This window comes from Gymnoscopelus microlampas (genome assembly GCF_963454915.1).
Source record: "Gymnoscopelus microlampas genome assembly, chromosome: 7".
Classification (NCBI taxonomy): domain Eukaryota; kingdom Metazoa; phylum Chordata; class Actinopteri; order Myctophiformes; family Myctophidae; genus Gymnoscopelus; species Gymnoscopelus microlampas.
The window spans coordinates 45,931,629-45,949,487 of record NC_139944.1 but is presented as its reverse complement, the minus strand read 5'-3'; the positions used below and the strand labels follow the sequence as shown (position 1 = coordinate 45,949,487).

Genomic DNA, 17,859 nt, shown 5'->3' with positions numbered 1-17,859 from the left:
TTGTTTTTTTCTTCTTTTTTGTTTACCCCTTTTTCTCCCCAATGTAGTTGTTATGCCAATTTGTCCCTCCCCACACACATTTATCTGTGTTGTCACTGCATCCTATATTACTGCTTACCCGCCAGTGAGGAGCCCTCACCGGGAGGACGTGGAGCCTCCCACCCAACACTTCCAGCTGACAGGTGCTGCCCAGCCCGTAGGAATACACACAGTGACAAACACATAGGTACAAGTACTGTACACATGGGGTGCCAGTTTTTTTTAAAAACAGAGTACACTGAGTGCCAGGATTTTTAACCATTTTTGAGGAGCCGAGATACAGGCTTTTGAAGTCATAAGTTAACCAGGAAGTGGATTGGAGTCTAAATCTTCTGATTATTTTTTTTCAAAATCTTTCTTTTTTCAAAAAACGTATATATACGGTTTTGGCACTCCATGGTTGTATTCCCAAAACCGTATATATTTTAGTAAAATTTTGAGGTACTTTTACTTTACTGGAGTATTTCCAATTCTCAGTACTTTTACTTCTACTCGACAACATCTCAGAGGCAAATATTGTACTTTTACTCCATTACAATTATTTCATTCATTTGAAAACTTGTGAAATGGGACATTCTACATAATGAGTACTTTCTACTTTTACTCAAGTACTCAAGTCTGTCTGTCTGTCTGTCTGTCTGTCTGTCTGTCTGTAATGAAACACTTATTTCCGATGTGGTCCTGAAAAATATATACAATGAATAGGCTAGTTGAATAAATTCCGTAGCACGTTAATTGAACTCACGAAATACCAAACCACTAAAAACCTGAAAATAAACAAAAAATCCTGCAACAAATAAATACACAAATTAAACCGCATCACTAGCCTGTAGCTTTTTCCATAACAGTATTCTCACTTTTTTTAAAGGAAAGTTTAGGTTGGGAATGCCTGACACACAGAGGCAGCTCATTCCAAAGAGAAATATCCTTGCAGTGATTTGTAAAACCCACACACAGACGTAAAAGGTGTTCAATAGCACTGATTTATTCAAGAAGATAGGAGGGCTGCGACCGACAGCGATGATTTGCAGTCATCTCCTTCATCTTCCTCATTTCTCTCTCTCTCTCTCTCTCTCTCTCTCTCTGTGTGTGATATTCCTGTTATCAGAAGAAAATGAATCAAAGTCCATTTCCTTGTTTAGTCATTCCGCTTTTTTTCAGACTGAGATTCACTCGTCAGTCAGAGAATGAGACTGATGCGACACGAAAAACTAACCGAGAGGCAAATATCAATCGATCAATAAATAGATCAATTAATAGACGGACAAATCATTTGAACAACCTGGCAGACCGACAGACTGTTATCTGCTACAATCTCTGAGGTAAGACAGGAAGATTTTTAAAAAGTGCTAAAACTATTACTGTTACTGAATACCACAACCACAACTACTACTAGCCTACTACTACTACTATAACTACTAATACTATTGATACTAATGTTATTGTTGTTGTTTTGTCTTCTAGTATTCCTCTGCATGATGTAACAGCCTCAGAGAACATTCCAGATCAGGTGTGTGACCGGCAGAGAAAATGGCTTCCTGTTTGACTGGTCAGGAAGAGGAGCTGACCTGTCCCGTGTGTCATGACATCTTTAAACATCCCGTTATGCTGTCCTGTGGCCACAGCTTCTGCAAAGACTGTCTGCAGGAATGGTGGACGGATAAATCAACAAAAGAATGTCCTGTTTGTCAGAGAAGATCTTCCAAGGATTATTCTACAAACTTTGCGCTGAAGAACCTGTGTGAGAATCTCTTGAAGGAGAAAGGCCGGAGCTCCTCGTCGGTGAGCTCTGAGGTCCTCTGCACCGCACATGGTGAGAAGCTCAAGCTCTTCTGTCTGGATGACCAACAGCCAGTGTGTGTCGTGTGTCGCGATTCAGAGAAACACACCGGACACAAGTTCTTACCTGTGGACGAAGCGTCCGGACGCTGCAAACAGAAGGTCCAGGAATCACTGAAGCCTTTAAAGGAGAAACTGGAGGTCCTTGATGAAGTTAAAACAGATTACGACAAAACAGAAAATCACATCAAGGTTCAGGCCAGGAACACAGAGACGCAGATTAAGGAACAGTTCCAGAATGTTCGTCGGTTCCTACAGGAGGAAGAGGAGGCCAGGATCGCCGCTCTGCGGGACGAAGAGGCTCAGAAGAGTAAGGAGATGAAGGAGAGGATTGAGGGTCTGAGCAGAGAAATGGAAACCCTCTCCAATGCAATCCAAGCTGCTGAGGACCAGCTGAGAGCCGACGACCACGTCTCATTCCTGCAGAACTACAAGACCACGATGGAGGGAGTCCAGCTCACCCTGCAGGACCCACCGCCGGTCTCAGGAGCGCTGATAGACGAGGCCAAACACCTGGAAAACCTGACCTTCAGAGTCTGGGACAAGATGAAGGACATTGTCTCCTACACTCCTGTGATCCTGGACCCCAACACTGCTTACCCTGAACTCATGCTGTCTGATGATCTGACCAGTGTGAGTTGTGGAGAGGAACAGCTTCTTCCTGACAACCCAGAGAGGTTTGACTACTGGGAGTATGTCCTGGGTTCTGAGGGCTTTAACTCGGGGTCTCACAGCTGGGATGTTGAGGTTGGAGACAATACAAGCTGGGAAGTAGGTGTGTGCGTGGAGTCTTTCCAGGGGAAGGGAAACACAGCGGGTGGATGCTGGTTTATAGAGTTCCATGAGGGTGAGTACACAGCATTCTTCCCATCAGGGCCTGATGATGAGAGGACTGATCTCTCAGTGAATCAGAAACCCCGGAGGATCAGAGTCCAGCTGGACTGGGACAGAGGACAACTGTCCTTCTCTGATCCTGATTCTAACACACACCTACACACCTTCACACACACTTTCACTGAGACACTGTTTCCATACATTTATAATGGTCATGATGATGGTCCGTCTCTGAAGATCTTACCAGGGAAGATCAATGTCACTCTGGAAAACCACAGTTAGAACGTCTAGCGTCCAATAAAAAACTATGGAATATATTGATCTGATATTGATTAGGAGTTACCTATGTCCATGGCAATCTGAAGGGATTGGTTTATGGCACGTTATTAATTATACATTTTTTATTACATGTGATTATTTAATGAATGTATCATTCAGTTTTGAATTGCTTCGGTATTACACAGACAGACAGACAGACAGACAGACAGACAGACAGACAGACAGACCATGCTTTAAACAGATACAATTATTCCTGATAACATGCTTTTATTTTGTGTATAAACGATCATTTTGTAATTATATTGTTTTTTATATATTGGTTCATTTATGGTTCATGTTTGAATTCTATAGTTTCTATGTGACATTGATGATGTCTGTTGATGAGTATTTGATCTTATTAAAGGTGATGAGAGTAAAGTGAGTCAGATGTGTGTTTGTAACAGTCAGCATTCAGCAGATCATACACTAGATATAAGGTTTATAAAACACATACATACAGAGAGTGGTGGACAGTAAAGTACATTTACTTTAGTACTGTGCATCAGTAAATCTTTTGAGCATTTATTTTTCTCTTTTTTTGCAAGCTCATGACTTTCACATTTCAAATAGAAAGATTGTATTTTTTACTCAATTAATTTCTAGGAAGGGACTCTTCTGACCCAAACTTAACAAAAATACATTATGAATTAACCAATAAGTCACTTTTGTTAATGTATTTTCTGACATTTAAAACTGCACTATGTAACTTTCCGCCTGCTTGCTCAGGGGATACATTGAATCTTGACCATCAGGTCAAAATCCGTGTCAGATCCTGTGTCTAGGCGAGATATGGCCTTTGACACGATCTAAATGTCTCAATAGAACAATATACTTATTTTCTATCAATTACACACCCCATAAGCATTGCATTTTTTTGTCGCATTCCTAAGCCAAAAATCTGATGACCGGCGGTCTCTGCGGTAGGAGACTCTAAGACATTAGCATCTTTCCGCCGGTCATCAAATTATTGGCTTAGGAATGCGATAAAAACAAAGAAATCTCCATGAATTCAAGGCTTCATGGGGTGTGTAATTGATAGAAAATAAGTATTTTTTTGGGCGAACTACTCCTTTAACATAGATTGGAAAAAATTACATTTTATTAATAAAAAAATAGTTACATGTTTGACTTTGCATAGGATACAAGCAGGCCTGATGTCTAATGGAATGCACATTCCATTTTTTACCTGCATTTGTGTGTTGTCACTGCTGTTGTATCCTAATGACTCACCTGCCAGTGAGGAGCCCCCACTGGGAGGACCTAGAGCCTTTGTCCTACTCCTCCCACCCAACACTTTCTGCTAACAGGTGCCGCCGCAGCCCTTAGGAAAGCGTGCAGTGACAAATGTTACCCTTCCTGTTCGGCTTCCCACCCCCTCCCCCGTGTTCTGCTATTTCCGCTATTTTTGCATTTTTTTTCTCCCTCTCAGATTCTAGACTTCCACATTAAGCTTTTGACTCATCAACTGTCCCCATACAATACACAACTGATGTTCTGGAGGTCCTATGAGAAGCGAGAGTTCCTGCTGACTGTGTCTTCGTAACTTTGTATGTGGAGTAATGTATACTAATATTGACCATAACGATTAATTGAAAGCTTTGCAACATTTCCTAGGGAACAGGCTTCAGATTATTTGCCTCCTTCCACACTTCCCAGACTCTACTCTCTTCTGGCTCCCAAAGTGTGGAAAAAAACTCCCCATTGCAGTTAGAACTGTGGATTCACTCCCAATTTAATTTAAGCTAAAATGCACCATTTACCATGTACATAAAAGCAATACATATATACTTAACTATTACTGCAGAGAGAAACTTTTCATATATTGTATATCAGCAGATCACCTGTTTCCATCTGCTTCTGTTCTCTCCATCTTCCTGGCTCACTCCAGCCACCTGCATGTCCTCTCTCACTGCATTCACACCTGAGCTGATGGTCTAATCATTTCTGATCTTGTCCCTCCTTGTCACTCCTAATGAGAATCATATAGCATCCTCAGTTCTGCCACCTCCAGCTCCGCCTCCTGTCTTTTTGTCTGTGCCACTGCTTCCAAGCCGTACAGAATGGCTGGTCTCACTACCGTCTTATAAATCTTCCCTCTCACTCTTGCTGGTACCCATCCATCTGTCACAAATCACTCCTGACACTTTCCTCCATCCGCTCCACCCTCTTCTTCACCTCTCTTCCACAATCCCCATTACTTTGGATAGTTGACCCCAGGTATTTACCATCGCCACCAGCTCAGTTGCTTTGTGGTTGGAGTGTCCGCCAAGAGCCTGGGAAGTCAGGCTTGATCTCTCTGCCCCCTATCATATGCTTTTTCTAGGTCCACAAAGACACAGTCAAACTCCTTCTGACCTTCTCTATGCTTCTCCAATCTCCATTAGCACTCTCAGGGCGAACAGCGTGTCTGTAGTGCTCTTCCTTGGCATAAACCCGTACTGCTGCTCGCTAATTGTCACCTCTCCTCTATAGGCTATAGGTTCCCCTACTCTTTCCCATAGCTTCATGTTGTGGCTCATCAGCTTTATACCCCTTTAGTTACTGCAGTTCATGTACATCGCCTTGTTCACTTCTCCACTGTTCAAGTATGTAATGTTTATGTTCATGATACTGAATTATTTTGCTGATTACAATGTAAAACTAAAGTTAAGAATCTTAAAATCTATTAAATAAAACACAAATCTAAAATCCAATATCATTTAAGAGTCTGCACATATATGCGATTGGTGATTTAATAATTAAGTATGATCTTGTCTTCCAAGATTGTGTTAAATCTAGTGAGGAACTCCTCTTCATATAGTTGCCCTCACTTCCTTGATACTGTATATCAAATACAGTACAGTATAGGCCTACCCAGGACTAAATGAAGCAATTGACTTTAGTCCTTTCTTATAGGTGATGCATGTGCTCCAATTCTTTGTTGTTGTAGGACATGGGACATTATTTTCTGTTACTTTTACACACACGCACGCACACACACACACACACACACACACACACACACACACACACACACACACACACACACACACATACATTCATAATAACACATCTTGTACAGCCACCTAGTGGTCACTCTACACTTGTCATCTGTGAGTCTACTGTCTTCCTACTCAGGTGTTTTGCAAATAATCACAATGAAAGGGGGAATGTATTAACAATGGTTAAGTTACACCCTGAAGAAGGCTTTCCCCTGGGAGTGTAGCCTATCCCCTTTGTTTTGATATTGCCAATTTGAAATAGCCACTCAATAAATAAAGGCTTTTTAAACTTTCTTGCCAGAAGAGTCCCTTGAATTTCTTAAGTTGCTATGGTTTAATAATGTTATTTTGCAAGATCTTGTTTTGTAAGTAGCCTATCAATCATCTTGAAATTCAGTTTCAGAGATGATAATTGCATTAACGACAGACCTCCGTTCATGTATCTCCTCCATTGGAGGTCTTCCGCGTCACGCTGTGGGCGGACCGGGCGGACAGAGCAGGTGCAGACCCATAGAGAGAGAGAGTTACGACACGCTTTGATCTCGCCGCAAAGTGGGCCGCTATGGGCTGTAGTTCCAAACATTGGAACTTCTTCATTGAGATAGAACAAGCATTTCCGCATTCCATTCTTAAACGCTAGTGTCGTCACTCTCATATTAGATCACGCTGAGCAGGTGGTGTGTATAATATAATCCATGACAACCATAGGATACTGAGGATAGTGGGTACCGCCTAAAAACGTGCACACTTATTGGATACGTGTTGTTGCTAGGGGCGTGGCGGTGGTGGGACTGTCACTGTAACGGAGCCCTGTAAACATTCCTGCCAAACCTTTATGAAGAAGTGACATTTGATGTGAGGAAGACAGATCTGCTGAGAGAGAGAGAGATGCCCTGTGTGCTCAGCATCCATCCTCCACACTGAAGCCACTGTGCCGCAGTGAGCACCATCTGATAACGCTATTCAGCTGCAGGAGCAGGACATTTAAAGTAGTGGCAGACAGGCTGACGCTATAGTTAAACGAACGATGCAGAAATATGGAGGTCACACGTCTCATAGTTGATTCTTTTTTCTTTTCTTTTTTTTTTACATTCACCAGACCAGAGACGGGATGGAATAACGCTTACATCGGATGACAGCTGCGCATTTGGCAGTCCCGTGATCACCGTTCTGAGGGATTAGTAATCACCCTGGTAGGGATTGGTCTGCCGCGGAACGCATCACATTTTCATGGAACCTAGTAAACAGTGTAGCCTACTGTCATCGGCATAGGCGTATAGGTTAAAGTGGCAATGACATCGAGCCCATCTTGAATAGCACCGCTGCTGCCTGCTGCAGCCAGCCAAGTGGATTGACGCGTGACAGGGATGGATCAAGGGACCCATGTCTAATAAGTGTTAACATTTTATAATTCATTCATATATGTCAGACTGCATAACAAGGCCTGCTGCTATCCATGCTGGCAAAGAAGTGCGTCATAATCGCATGTGAGTGTTGCAGGTAAAGGCAGCACGCTCTCCTCCTGTTAGTGGGAGGATGTTGATGGTCTTCTCTGAAGCATGTCACCGGTAAGTGTTTAGAGCATTTACTGGGGGGATGGATTCCGGAGAGGACTCGGGCTCAGATCCGCCGGCACTGGGACTGGGACCATCCACATATTCATCGGTGCCTAACATCCTAGAGCTCAAAGCGAGCGCCTGCAGGCCCATCTACGAGAACGGGGCAGATCACAACCTTATGATAGAGAATGCCACCCTGCGAGGAGCCAGCGATCCCAGCGCCGGACCCTTCCCCTCGGGGGATTACCAAGGGATGGTCCGGCGGCGGTTCATCCGCCGAAGCCTGTGGTTCTCCGACGCGGACGAGCTGCCCATGGACAACCCGGAGACGTGCGCCGTCAACAACAGCAGCCCCACCGTGGTCAGCATTCACCTGCGCACGATCGTGGATCGAAACCGGTCCCGGTCCCGGGCTCTCCTTCTGGAGAACGCGAGCACTACGGAGAGCGAAGGAGCCGCTGGACTGAAGGAGAAAGATAGCGGCGCCACGGAGAGCGTGGTGAGCGTAGTGGATGAGGAGGAGAAACCAGACACATGCACAGAAACAGTAACAGAGGAGCACAAGACGGATAGAGTCGATGGATCGTCGTCTGATGTCACCGGGAAGGCTGGCAGTGATGAGAACGAGGAGGAGGCAGGGATGAAGGCGGTGTCCACCTCACCCGGGGGCCGCTTTCTCAAGTTTGACATTGAGCTCGGGAGAGGGTCTTTTAAAACGGTCTATAAAGGTCTCGACACCGACACGTGGGTCGAAGTAGCGTGGTGTGAACTGCAGGTGGGTTGACTCTGGTAATCATAGTCCATCATCATCAGGATAAACATCACATCTAATATCAGACTTAATTTTATGTTATTTTGTATTTTTTATTTGTTTTAATTTTATAACCCTTAACTCTCACCCAGTAGCCTTACTCAGTAGATCTTACTCAGTATAGTAGGCTAAAGACCAATTCTTTGTTTACTAAGATTGAGACGCACAGGTGATTCTTTCACGCAATCAATTCCCAACCTGTTGTGTGTTGGCCAATGGCTAGTGAGGTGGGTTTCATTGCATGCATACTGGTTGCTCATACTGGTTCTTATCAGTGTGACGTCGTCTGTTAAGGGGTCAATATAGCCTTGGTCCACATAGGCCTACTGTATACACACTATGAAGAGAGAGAGGGAGATGCTATGATATGTTATAGGATACTGTCCAGTTGTCACAGACAGACTGACTGACTGTATAGCCTACTATATGTCTACTTTTTGTTGGCAACTAGGCTTTCTGACTGTGCAGCCAAATAAATAAGCCAGATAAGACACAGCACAACACAGCACACTAAACAAAACACACTTTTTTCCTGTGGGAGAGTGAGAATACAGTAGGTCATGACTCATGGAAACTGAAGGGAAGGAGTGGTTAGCTTTTATCTATATCGTTATCCAAACTGGGTAGCGTTCCCCCTCTTAATCCACTGGATGTTAAATGCACTGCATTTTACAAATTTGCTCGTTTGCTGAAATGCTTTAGAGACGGTAGGCTAGGCTATATACACCTGAGAGACAGAGAGAGGGAAAGATTACATGATGTTATGAGGCTGTTTCCTATAACTTGTCTACTTTGAGCTTGCAAAGGCAGGACCTAGTTGAATTACCCATTAAGACTTGAGGCTGATTCCACAAATCTCTAAATTTAAATCAGTTTTCACACTTTCAAAAGTTTTGTAAAATGTAAAAAAAAAATAGCAGATGTACAAGCTCGCAGCACGGCAAGAAGTGACGCGCTGTGAGCTTGTAGATCTGCAATTTTTCAATAGCCAACGCAAAAAGCAAAAATGACACAGATGCTTTCCGGTTTTAATGGGTTAAAGGTAAATGCATGCAAAGCCATCCTCCCTATAAATACTTAATGTATGTCTCATTGTCAGCTACGGCTCACATACTCATACAATAATCACCATTCTTTTTGGTTTCTGTTGATGAACTGATACATTTAAATTTCCCAAAGTGGTAAAAAGTTGGGCATTGTTAGTTTTTAGTGTAGCAGCAGGTTCCGGAGAAATCACAGGAGTCATGCAGTTTATTGGTTCACTAATCTGTGTGCTTTTGGTAATTTAAAGGAGTAGTTCACCCAAAAAAATACTTATTTTCTTTCAATTACACACCCCATGAAGCCTTGAATTCATGGAGATTTTTTAGTTTTGTCACATTCCTAGGCTAATAATTTGATGACCGGCAGAAAGATGCTAATGTCTCCAGTAGGAGACCCTGGAAGTCTCCTACCGGAGACTCTGCCGGTCATCAAATTATTGGCTTAGGAATGTGACAAAAACAAAAGAATCTCCATGAATTCAAAGCTTCATCATTGTAATTGATAGAAAATAAGTAATTTCTTTGTGTGAACTACTCCTTTAATGATTAGTCTCACTGACATTTTATCCATGTGATATACAGACTAGCATAACCCATGAGTTAGGCTAGTAGTTTTATTAGTTGCCCATATAGAAGATAGATCGATAGATAGATACTTTATTGTCCTTGCGGAAATCCATTTTGTACCAAGCAGCCATCAGGATACAAAATATCACAAAACATAACATACAGTAAATACACAATACATTGACAGTTGTGTAGAAAGATCTTTCCAGTCAGGCAAGTATGTAACTGACTGACTATGTTGGTACTGTAGCTGTTGGTTGTTTAAATACGGGCGTGTGTTTTCTAGAATTGTTCCACATCTGTTGTTCTATGTCATTCAAATAAAGTGGTATTTAACTAGTGAAAAGTAGGAAGAGTGGGTTAAGAGGGCCTTTACTGTAACCAAAATATGCCAGGGTCAGTCCCTGAAGCACATTTGTCATTTATTGCCAAAGCATCTTTTAAGCAAAATACTGAACCCAGAACCTCTACCTGTTCTGGAGCAGCTGCAAATGGCCAACCCTGCGCTGTGAAAATGTGTATATGGCACAATATGTTAGAGCTCTATCTTGGAAGCATTTTTCAGTATTTTGAAAAACATTTTAAAATAGTGAAAATAGCCCATCTACATCTACACGTTATGTGCTTGTAGATTGGCTACTATTATAATATGTTTTTCAAAATAAAAAGAATGCCTAATAAGGCACCGCGCAAGATAGGGCCCATAGATAATATAGCCTAAACCTCTATTTCATTGTGCTTACTTTGCTACTTAAATTAACTACAGTGTACCTCAAAACTGCAACCACCTCAAGAGTTTACGTCTTTCGTCTAGATGTCTACAGTTTGGCTTCACTTTTGAATTAGCCTGGAAACCAGAAGAATCTGCCATTGCAAAAAAAGAAAAACTAGGCTACTTTTTAAAAGATATTATATTGGGCTTTTTCTGCCTTTATTGATATTAGGTAGGCTGACAGGAAATGGGGAGAGAGATGGGGGGGGGTGACACGCAGCAAAGGTCGTCGGGTTCGAGAGTCGAACCCGTGACTAGCCTAGGTGCCCAGACGGTTACGCCAACCGTCCGGGCCATGCCAGGCTAGTTTTGAATAGCACAGCGTTGTGTTTTGTTGAAGAAACCTCCCACACAGGGTTGGGTGGGGCTAACCCCAATCCTGACCCACAAATACAGTACAGTACATCATTGTCACACATAGATAATTGAGACAGATAAGAATGAAGAATGTTTCAGACCAGCCAAATGGTGGAATTAAAGATGGGCACATTTCCTGTTCCATATCGGTTAGCACTGTGATGCAGTATAACTTGAATTGTGGTGGCTTGGTTCCTATAGGAAGACCCAAGGATGATTCAGCCTTTATTCCATCCCCTGAGATGAGACCCTGCCCTTCATTGCCTCTGTGCCAAAGTCCCTCTACAATGAAAATACAGCCTTTATTTATCCGCTGTGATGGGGCTGTGTGCATTTATTTATCACTGTGTCTTAAGATAAGTGAAGACGAGTGAAACGGTAGACAATGCAATGGTAAAATCCTTTGTTAATTTAGCCATATTAAGAAATCTAACCAAATGGACCCTTATTGTGGGAGTGGGAGCATTTGGTTACATTTGAATACTCAGAGTTAAATGAACACATATTTTACAGTGTTGATGGGTTAATTAAGATTCAGAAGAGAGAAGATGATGACTGATGTCGTGACCAAACGGTCAGTCTGACTACCCCTTGTGCACATTTATGCTGCTCAAACATCTGCTCTGCTGTAGTGTTTGATGAGCGAATGACATTGCAAAAATTCAGTCGCTGCAGAGAATGCTTTGGATCAGTTTAATGTAGACCTTTTTATTTGACAGGTTCACATATTATTTGGACCGTCTTGGGCAGTATTGTTAGGAATACTAAATGAGAATACATCCCCCCGTGGTATTACCAAGCAGATGTGACTGGAGAGTGTATCGCGCTGATGCAAGCCTCCTGCAGCAGAGATAGTTGGAGAGGAAAAGGAGAGAATGAAGGCGGGGGGGAAAGGGTGGGTTCAGCTGAGGATAAAAGAAATAGACCTAGTATCTGATACAGTGCACAACATAGTTCCTTACAGTACGTTGACAGTCTAAACCGTTCCATTAGACGTGTATCAATGCTGTTAATTTCTTTTGTTGCGGTTTGCTGCCTCGTTTTTTAAATGACCATTATTTATTTGGGGATCACGTTAAAGCCGGTGCTGTACCGTAAATGCCACACCCTGTTTGGATCTTTGTCAGTTCACACTCTCCCTTGTGTCCTTACCTCACCTCTTAGCATTGGAGCATCAGTTTGATAGTCAGATAAAAAGCCACCTCCCAAGAAGAATAAGCATTGTCGTGGTAGTTAGATTGCTTACTAGCAATAGTATGCTTAGCAATACTACCCGTAATATAAGATGCAAGGCAGGGTATACACTGCATAGGTCACTATGGGCTGCGATTGAAACATGACTCTGCAGCATTTGTCAATAATCAATGCCAGGGGCTGCACATCAATGTACATAATACTCATTACTGACTGAAATACTATATACTGTGTACATATATATTATATACTGTGTGTGTGTGTGTGTGTGTGTGTGTGTGTGTGTGTGTGTGTGTGTGTGTGTGTGTGTGTGTGTGTGTGTGTGTGTGTGTGTGTATATATATATATATATATATATATATATATATATGAATATATATATATATATATATATGAATATATATATATATATATATATATATATATATATATATATATATATATATATATATATATATATATATATATATATATATATATATATATATATATATATGAATATATATATATATATATATATATTTCCATTAAAATTTGGATACTAGATATAAAGAAAGAGAAAATCAGGAGGTTAAGTGGCATTCCTTGGTGTCAAAGCTATGGGCCGTATCTGACAAGCTGACCAAAGAGAAACAGAAATGTCAGCCGTTTTACTATTTATACAACAGTTCAGGGAAGGTAGGTGGGTGCACAAATATTGATCCAGCATGTGTGCACATTCACCCAGACCGTACACCCAGAGAGGTAAGACTTACAGTCCCAATCCATGATTTTATGACAAAAGTCTATAGCAAATAAAATGAAATAATATTGACATAACATGACACAGTATAGTTGATCATGAAAAATATCCAATTTATGATGAGCCCTTTCTTCCTGAAAATGTTATGTATCTTCACATAAAGGTGTTACCAGGGATGGATTTGCTGGGGGGATGGGGGGAGATCCATGCCTTTGCTTTTGATATTCGCCCTATATTCATAAAACATTTTTGGCCGGTGGGGATATGTTTGACCTTCTGGTCAGACTGAATTAAGAACATGCATTTCCTTTTAGGAAATGTAGACTGTCTGATATGTTTGACATTATCTTTGATAACATCACAATTTAACACTTTAATATAAAACAACAACACTCCTGACGTCCCTATTTCCAGCAAACTTTCTAAATGTGTCAATTTTCTTGTATAAAAAATTACAGATCTAGCTTTAGATTGCCTATTTTCGATATTTGTCATACAACAAAGTAAATAAGAAATAGAATACATAGAAAATGTCCTCCCCTCAGTTTTCTTTTTTTTCCCTTTTTTTTTTTTACAAATGGAACCCTGGGTGTTACAGTGCTTCATGTTTTATACACAGCAGGTAGAAGATGAGTACAGGCCCCTATGCTTCACTCACTCAAAATACCAAGTTTGTTTGTAGTCACTCCAAACATACAGTACAGTGACAGGCAGGTCTGACAGAGCCCTGCCTCTGCAACACATGGGCTCATCGGGACTATGAAGAGAATGGTGGACTTCCTGTTAGTTGGGGGCCAGTGAAATTGACACACAATTTACAATTTAGGCATTTAGGAGACACTCTTATCTAAATAGACTTACAAGTGCGAGTTACATGCCTCATCTTAACCTCCAAATCTCTTTGCCGAACATATTTTCGCAGAATGTTTGTCTATCTTGACCTGCCCGTAAGGGATGTGGTTAGGGAAGAGAAACATTGTGAGGAAATAGGGATGGGTCAGAGTAACCGATTATTCAAATTATCGTTTTTGATGATAAAAATGTATTATCAAAAACATATATTTTGTAATAACGCTATTTCTTTGTGTGCAAAGGCTATCCTATCCTCCAAAGCCTGCCCATAGTAACTACATTTTAGAGTATGCCGGCTAGTATGGGTGTAATAATGTTTCTGTTCTGCATTAGCATTGTCATGTTAGCTAATGTACAAGGCTAGGCTATAGAAGAACAAATTCATGAGGATACCAGAATAAATTAATTGTTGAAGCTTTTGTTTTCTTAATGGTTTTGTTACAATAATGTAAAAGATGCACATGGTACTGTCTTTGTTTATATCTAAAAACTGGTTGATAGGCAAATGCAATGCTGTTATTGTAAGGTAGGATGGTGAATGGTGTCATATTTGTCAGTTGATGAAAGAAAGAAAAATGTCCCCCAAACAATGTTTCTAAATAAAATCCCCCCCAAAAAGATTACAAAACAAAAAAACAATTGAATAATCGTTATTAATAGCAGTAGAATAATCAACTTTGATTTTGGGCAGTCATGCACCCCTATGTTAAATTTGAACAGATTTCCCAAGCATCTCCTCAGTAAAGCTCTGAGGTAATGCCAAATGAGTGTTTGTGCAAGCCTGGGTATTGATTTGATGTTTTTTCCCACTTCCCTCAGGAACGAAAATTGTCGAAAGCTGAGAGACAAAGGTTCAAAGAAGAGGCGGAAATGTTGAAGGCCCTCCAGCACCCCAACATTGTGCGCTTTTATGACTTCTGGGAATCACCAGTGAAAGGGAAGAAGTGCATTGTTCTGGTGACAGAGCTGATGACCTCAGGGACACTAAAGACGTGAGTCAATGATTGCATCTGTGTTACAGGACATCTTAGTCAAAGCAAACATTTCACATGAAACCATGGTGATCTATTGGATTCTCAAGAGGTCGTGTTGGCCTGTTGTCTTCCTACAGGTATCTGAAGCGCTTTAAGGTGATGAAGCCAAAGGTTCTTAGAAGCTGGTGCAGACAGATTCTAAAAGGCCTTCACTTCCTCCACACGAGGACGCCACCAATCATCCACCGAGACCTGAAGTGTGACAATATCTTCATCACAGGCCCAACGGGTTCTGTGAAAATAGGAGATCTGGGACTGGCCACGCTAAAGAGGACCTCCTTCGCTAAAAGTGTCATTGGTTAGTTTATCGGTTGGTAATCTGATCTGTTAGTGGTTGGAATGCAAACAATGTGATTCTTGTTTACACTGTATACATTTTTGAAGTGTATGAATTGTAAAAGGGCATTTGAATGCAATTAAGATAGAATAGCTTAGAATAATACAGGAAAAGAAGATAATAAAATGACAGGGCACAAGAAACAAATCACAAACCACAACAAAAAGGCAGCGGCAAACAGAAGTCTACATCTTTGATTTAAAATAACAGAGTTGTAGCAAACCTGCATGATTGTGTTTGTACTAGATATGTCTTGCAAAGAAAAGTGAATGCTGCTTCTGCACATTTTGTTCTGACTCTGGGTTCATCAAGCAGACGTGTCCCAGACAAACTGAGAAGTCTGAATGGTTTGTGATGTAGCAAAATGTATTTTTGGCCCTAAACCATTCAATGCTTTATAAACCAAGTCATATTTCGAAATAAATGTTTTTCACAGACAGGAAGCCAGTGTAAAGATCTGAGAACTGGAGCTATATCATCCACTTTCTTGGTATTAGTAGTAAGGACTCAAACAGCACCATTCTGAATCAACTGCAACTGTCTGATAATGTTTTAGGGGAGACCTGTAAAGACCCCCTTACAGTAGTTGAGTCTGTTGAAAATGAATGCATGGCCTAGTTTTTTAAAATCCTGCTGAGACATCCATGATATTAAGCAGATAGTAGGCTGACTTTGTAATTAATTGTCTTAATGTAGCTGTTGAAATTCAGGTCTGACTCCATGATTACACCATCATTTCTGTCTTGGGTTGTGGATTTTTAACATTACCAAGCAGTAAGCACTGACTTTTAATCGTTTGTAATTAGCCCCCAAATCAATCGCTGAAATTCCTACCTCTGCCACACTGTCTGTGTTTGAATCTTCAGTATCCTTTATGGCTGTATAATGCAATGGTTCTCAAACTGGGGTCGAGGGACCCTCAGGGTTCCTTGAGGGGGTTCCAAATGGACCCTTAACTCTGAGAGTTATGGGGGTCCTTAAAATCAAAACGTTTGAGAACCACTGGTATGATGTGATCCCCTGTTGACTGTATTCCCCATGCAGGCACCCCAGAGTTCATGGCTCCAGAGATGTACGAGGAGCACTACGATGAGGCTGTGGACGTCTATGCCTTTGGGATGTGCATGCTCGAGATGGCAACCTCAGAGTATCCCTACTCTGAGTGTCAAAATGCTGCTCAGATCTACCGCAAAGTCACCAGCGTGAGTTCATGGTCATTACAGTTACAATTGCTGGCCTGGGGGGCCATGCTAGAAGAAAATCAAATGTCGCCTCAAATGTCAAATGTTCTTCAGCATGCATCGTTTTGTATGATTACTTATTTATTACGCATAAATTATCACACTATGCAAGCAAGTACATTTGAACTATTACTGTATAAGACTACGACAGACAAGATCATTTATCGAAACCCAGCATTTGTCATAGAGACTCCTTCGTTGCATTGTCATAGTTCTGGAGATCTCTGCAAGGAATATAAACAGCACTGCATGGGAAGTCTGTCCTTATCAGTTTGTCTTACCACGAAACAATGCTGTTTCTTTAGCAGGGAATGCAGGTCACAGGCTGAGTGTGGCTGTTTTGTCTGTGTTCACATAACACTTTGCTATTCTTTGCCTTTTATCTCCAGGGAGTGAAACCTGCCAGCTTCTGTAAAGTTAGCGACCCAGAGATTAAGGAAACCATTGGCGAGTGTATATGTCACAAACCGGTGGAAAGGTGAGTGGATCTGGCCCTATAACTTGGTCTTGGAGGCAGTCACATACCCAAGACAGATTTTTGCTTCGGCTTCAAAGTGTTGTATGACAGAAATCATCTATTTAATGTGTTTTCAACTGAAAACAAGTGTCACGACACACTGTCGCCGTAGCATAAATCAAGCTTTAGAGGTCAGGGGCCTCTTGCATTTAGACAGAGGTTGCCCCTGACAAGAGAGTTTCCATCGTTGTTTATGTTTCTCTGTTACAGAAGCATGACGTTGGTGCCAGTATTTGGCTAGGCTACTGTTGACGCTTCTGTGTGTTGTCATAATTACTTTACTGACACTGTGAACTTTGTACTGTTCAGCAGCGGTGTGCTTGCTTGTGTGTCGTCTGCAGGTACACCATCAAGGAGCTCCTGAACCACGCCTACTTTGCGGAGGACACAGGTGTGAGGGTGGAGCTGGCCGAAGAGGATGATGGGAGTATATCGTCCATTGCTCTGAAGCTATGGGTTGAAGATCCTAAAAAGCTGAAGGGAAAGTACAAGGATACTGGGGCCATTGAGTTCAACTTTGACCTAGAGAAGGAGGTTCCAGAGCTCGTAGCCCAAGAAATGGTACACAAGGAGAGACAGTAATTGTGCAAATATTGTATTTTGGAAATTATTATACATACTCATACTACATACGTATCAGTATCAGTCAAGTGTAAAGCAAAGTTTTCATTTGAATTACAGTACCGTTACAAACTATTAAACTTATGATGTGCCATTTCTTATTTGTAATTGGTGAATCTAAATTAGATAGATTATGAATCATGGACTTAGCCACTGACTTGGATTTGAGGCTTTGTGGTGTCTGAATGAATAGATGCTTTG

The 17,859-nt window shown here is 41.5% G+C and overlaps 1 protein-coding gene across 2 annotated transcripts in view; it reads left to right on the top strand.

Annotated features, from left to right (window-relative positions):
• The first annotated feature begins 7,049 nt into the window (after nt 1-7,049).
• Nucleotides 7,050-17,859, top strand: part of wnk2 (WNK lysine deficient protein kinase 2) — a 39,317-nt gene continuing 28,507 nt past the window's right edge. For both annotated transcript variants that reach the window (XM_084062520.1, XM_084062519.1), the window contains exons 1-6: nt 7,050-8,345; nt 14,728-14,900; nt 15,020-15,240; nt 16,324-16,481; nt 16,910-16,998; nt 17,379-17,598. In XM_084062520.1, coding sequence (XP_083918646.1) covers nt 7,608-8,345; nt 14,728-14,900; nt 15,020-15,240; nt 16,324-16,481; nt 16,910-16,998; nt 17,379-17,598 — 1,599 coding nt within the window. In that variant the 5' untranslated portion in view covers nt 7,050-7,607. The remainder of the gene's footprint in view (nt 8,346-14,727; nt 14,901-15,019; nt 15,241-16,323; nt 16,482-16,909; nt 16,999-17,378; nt 17,599-17,859) is intronic.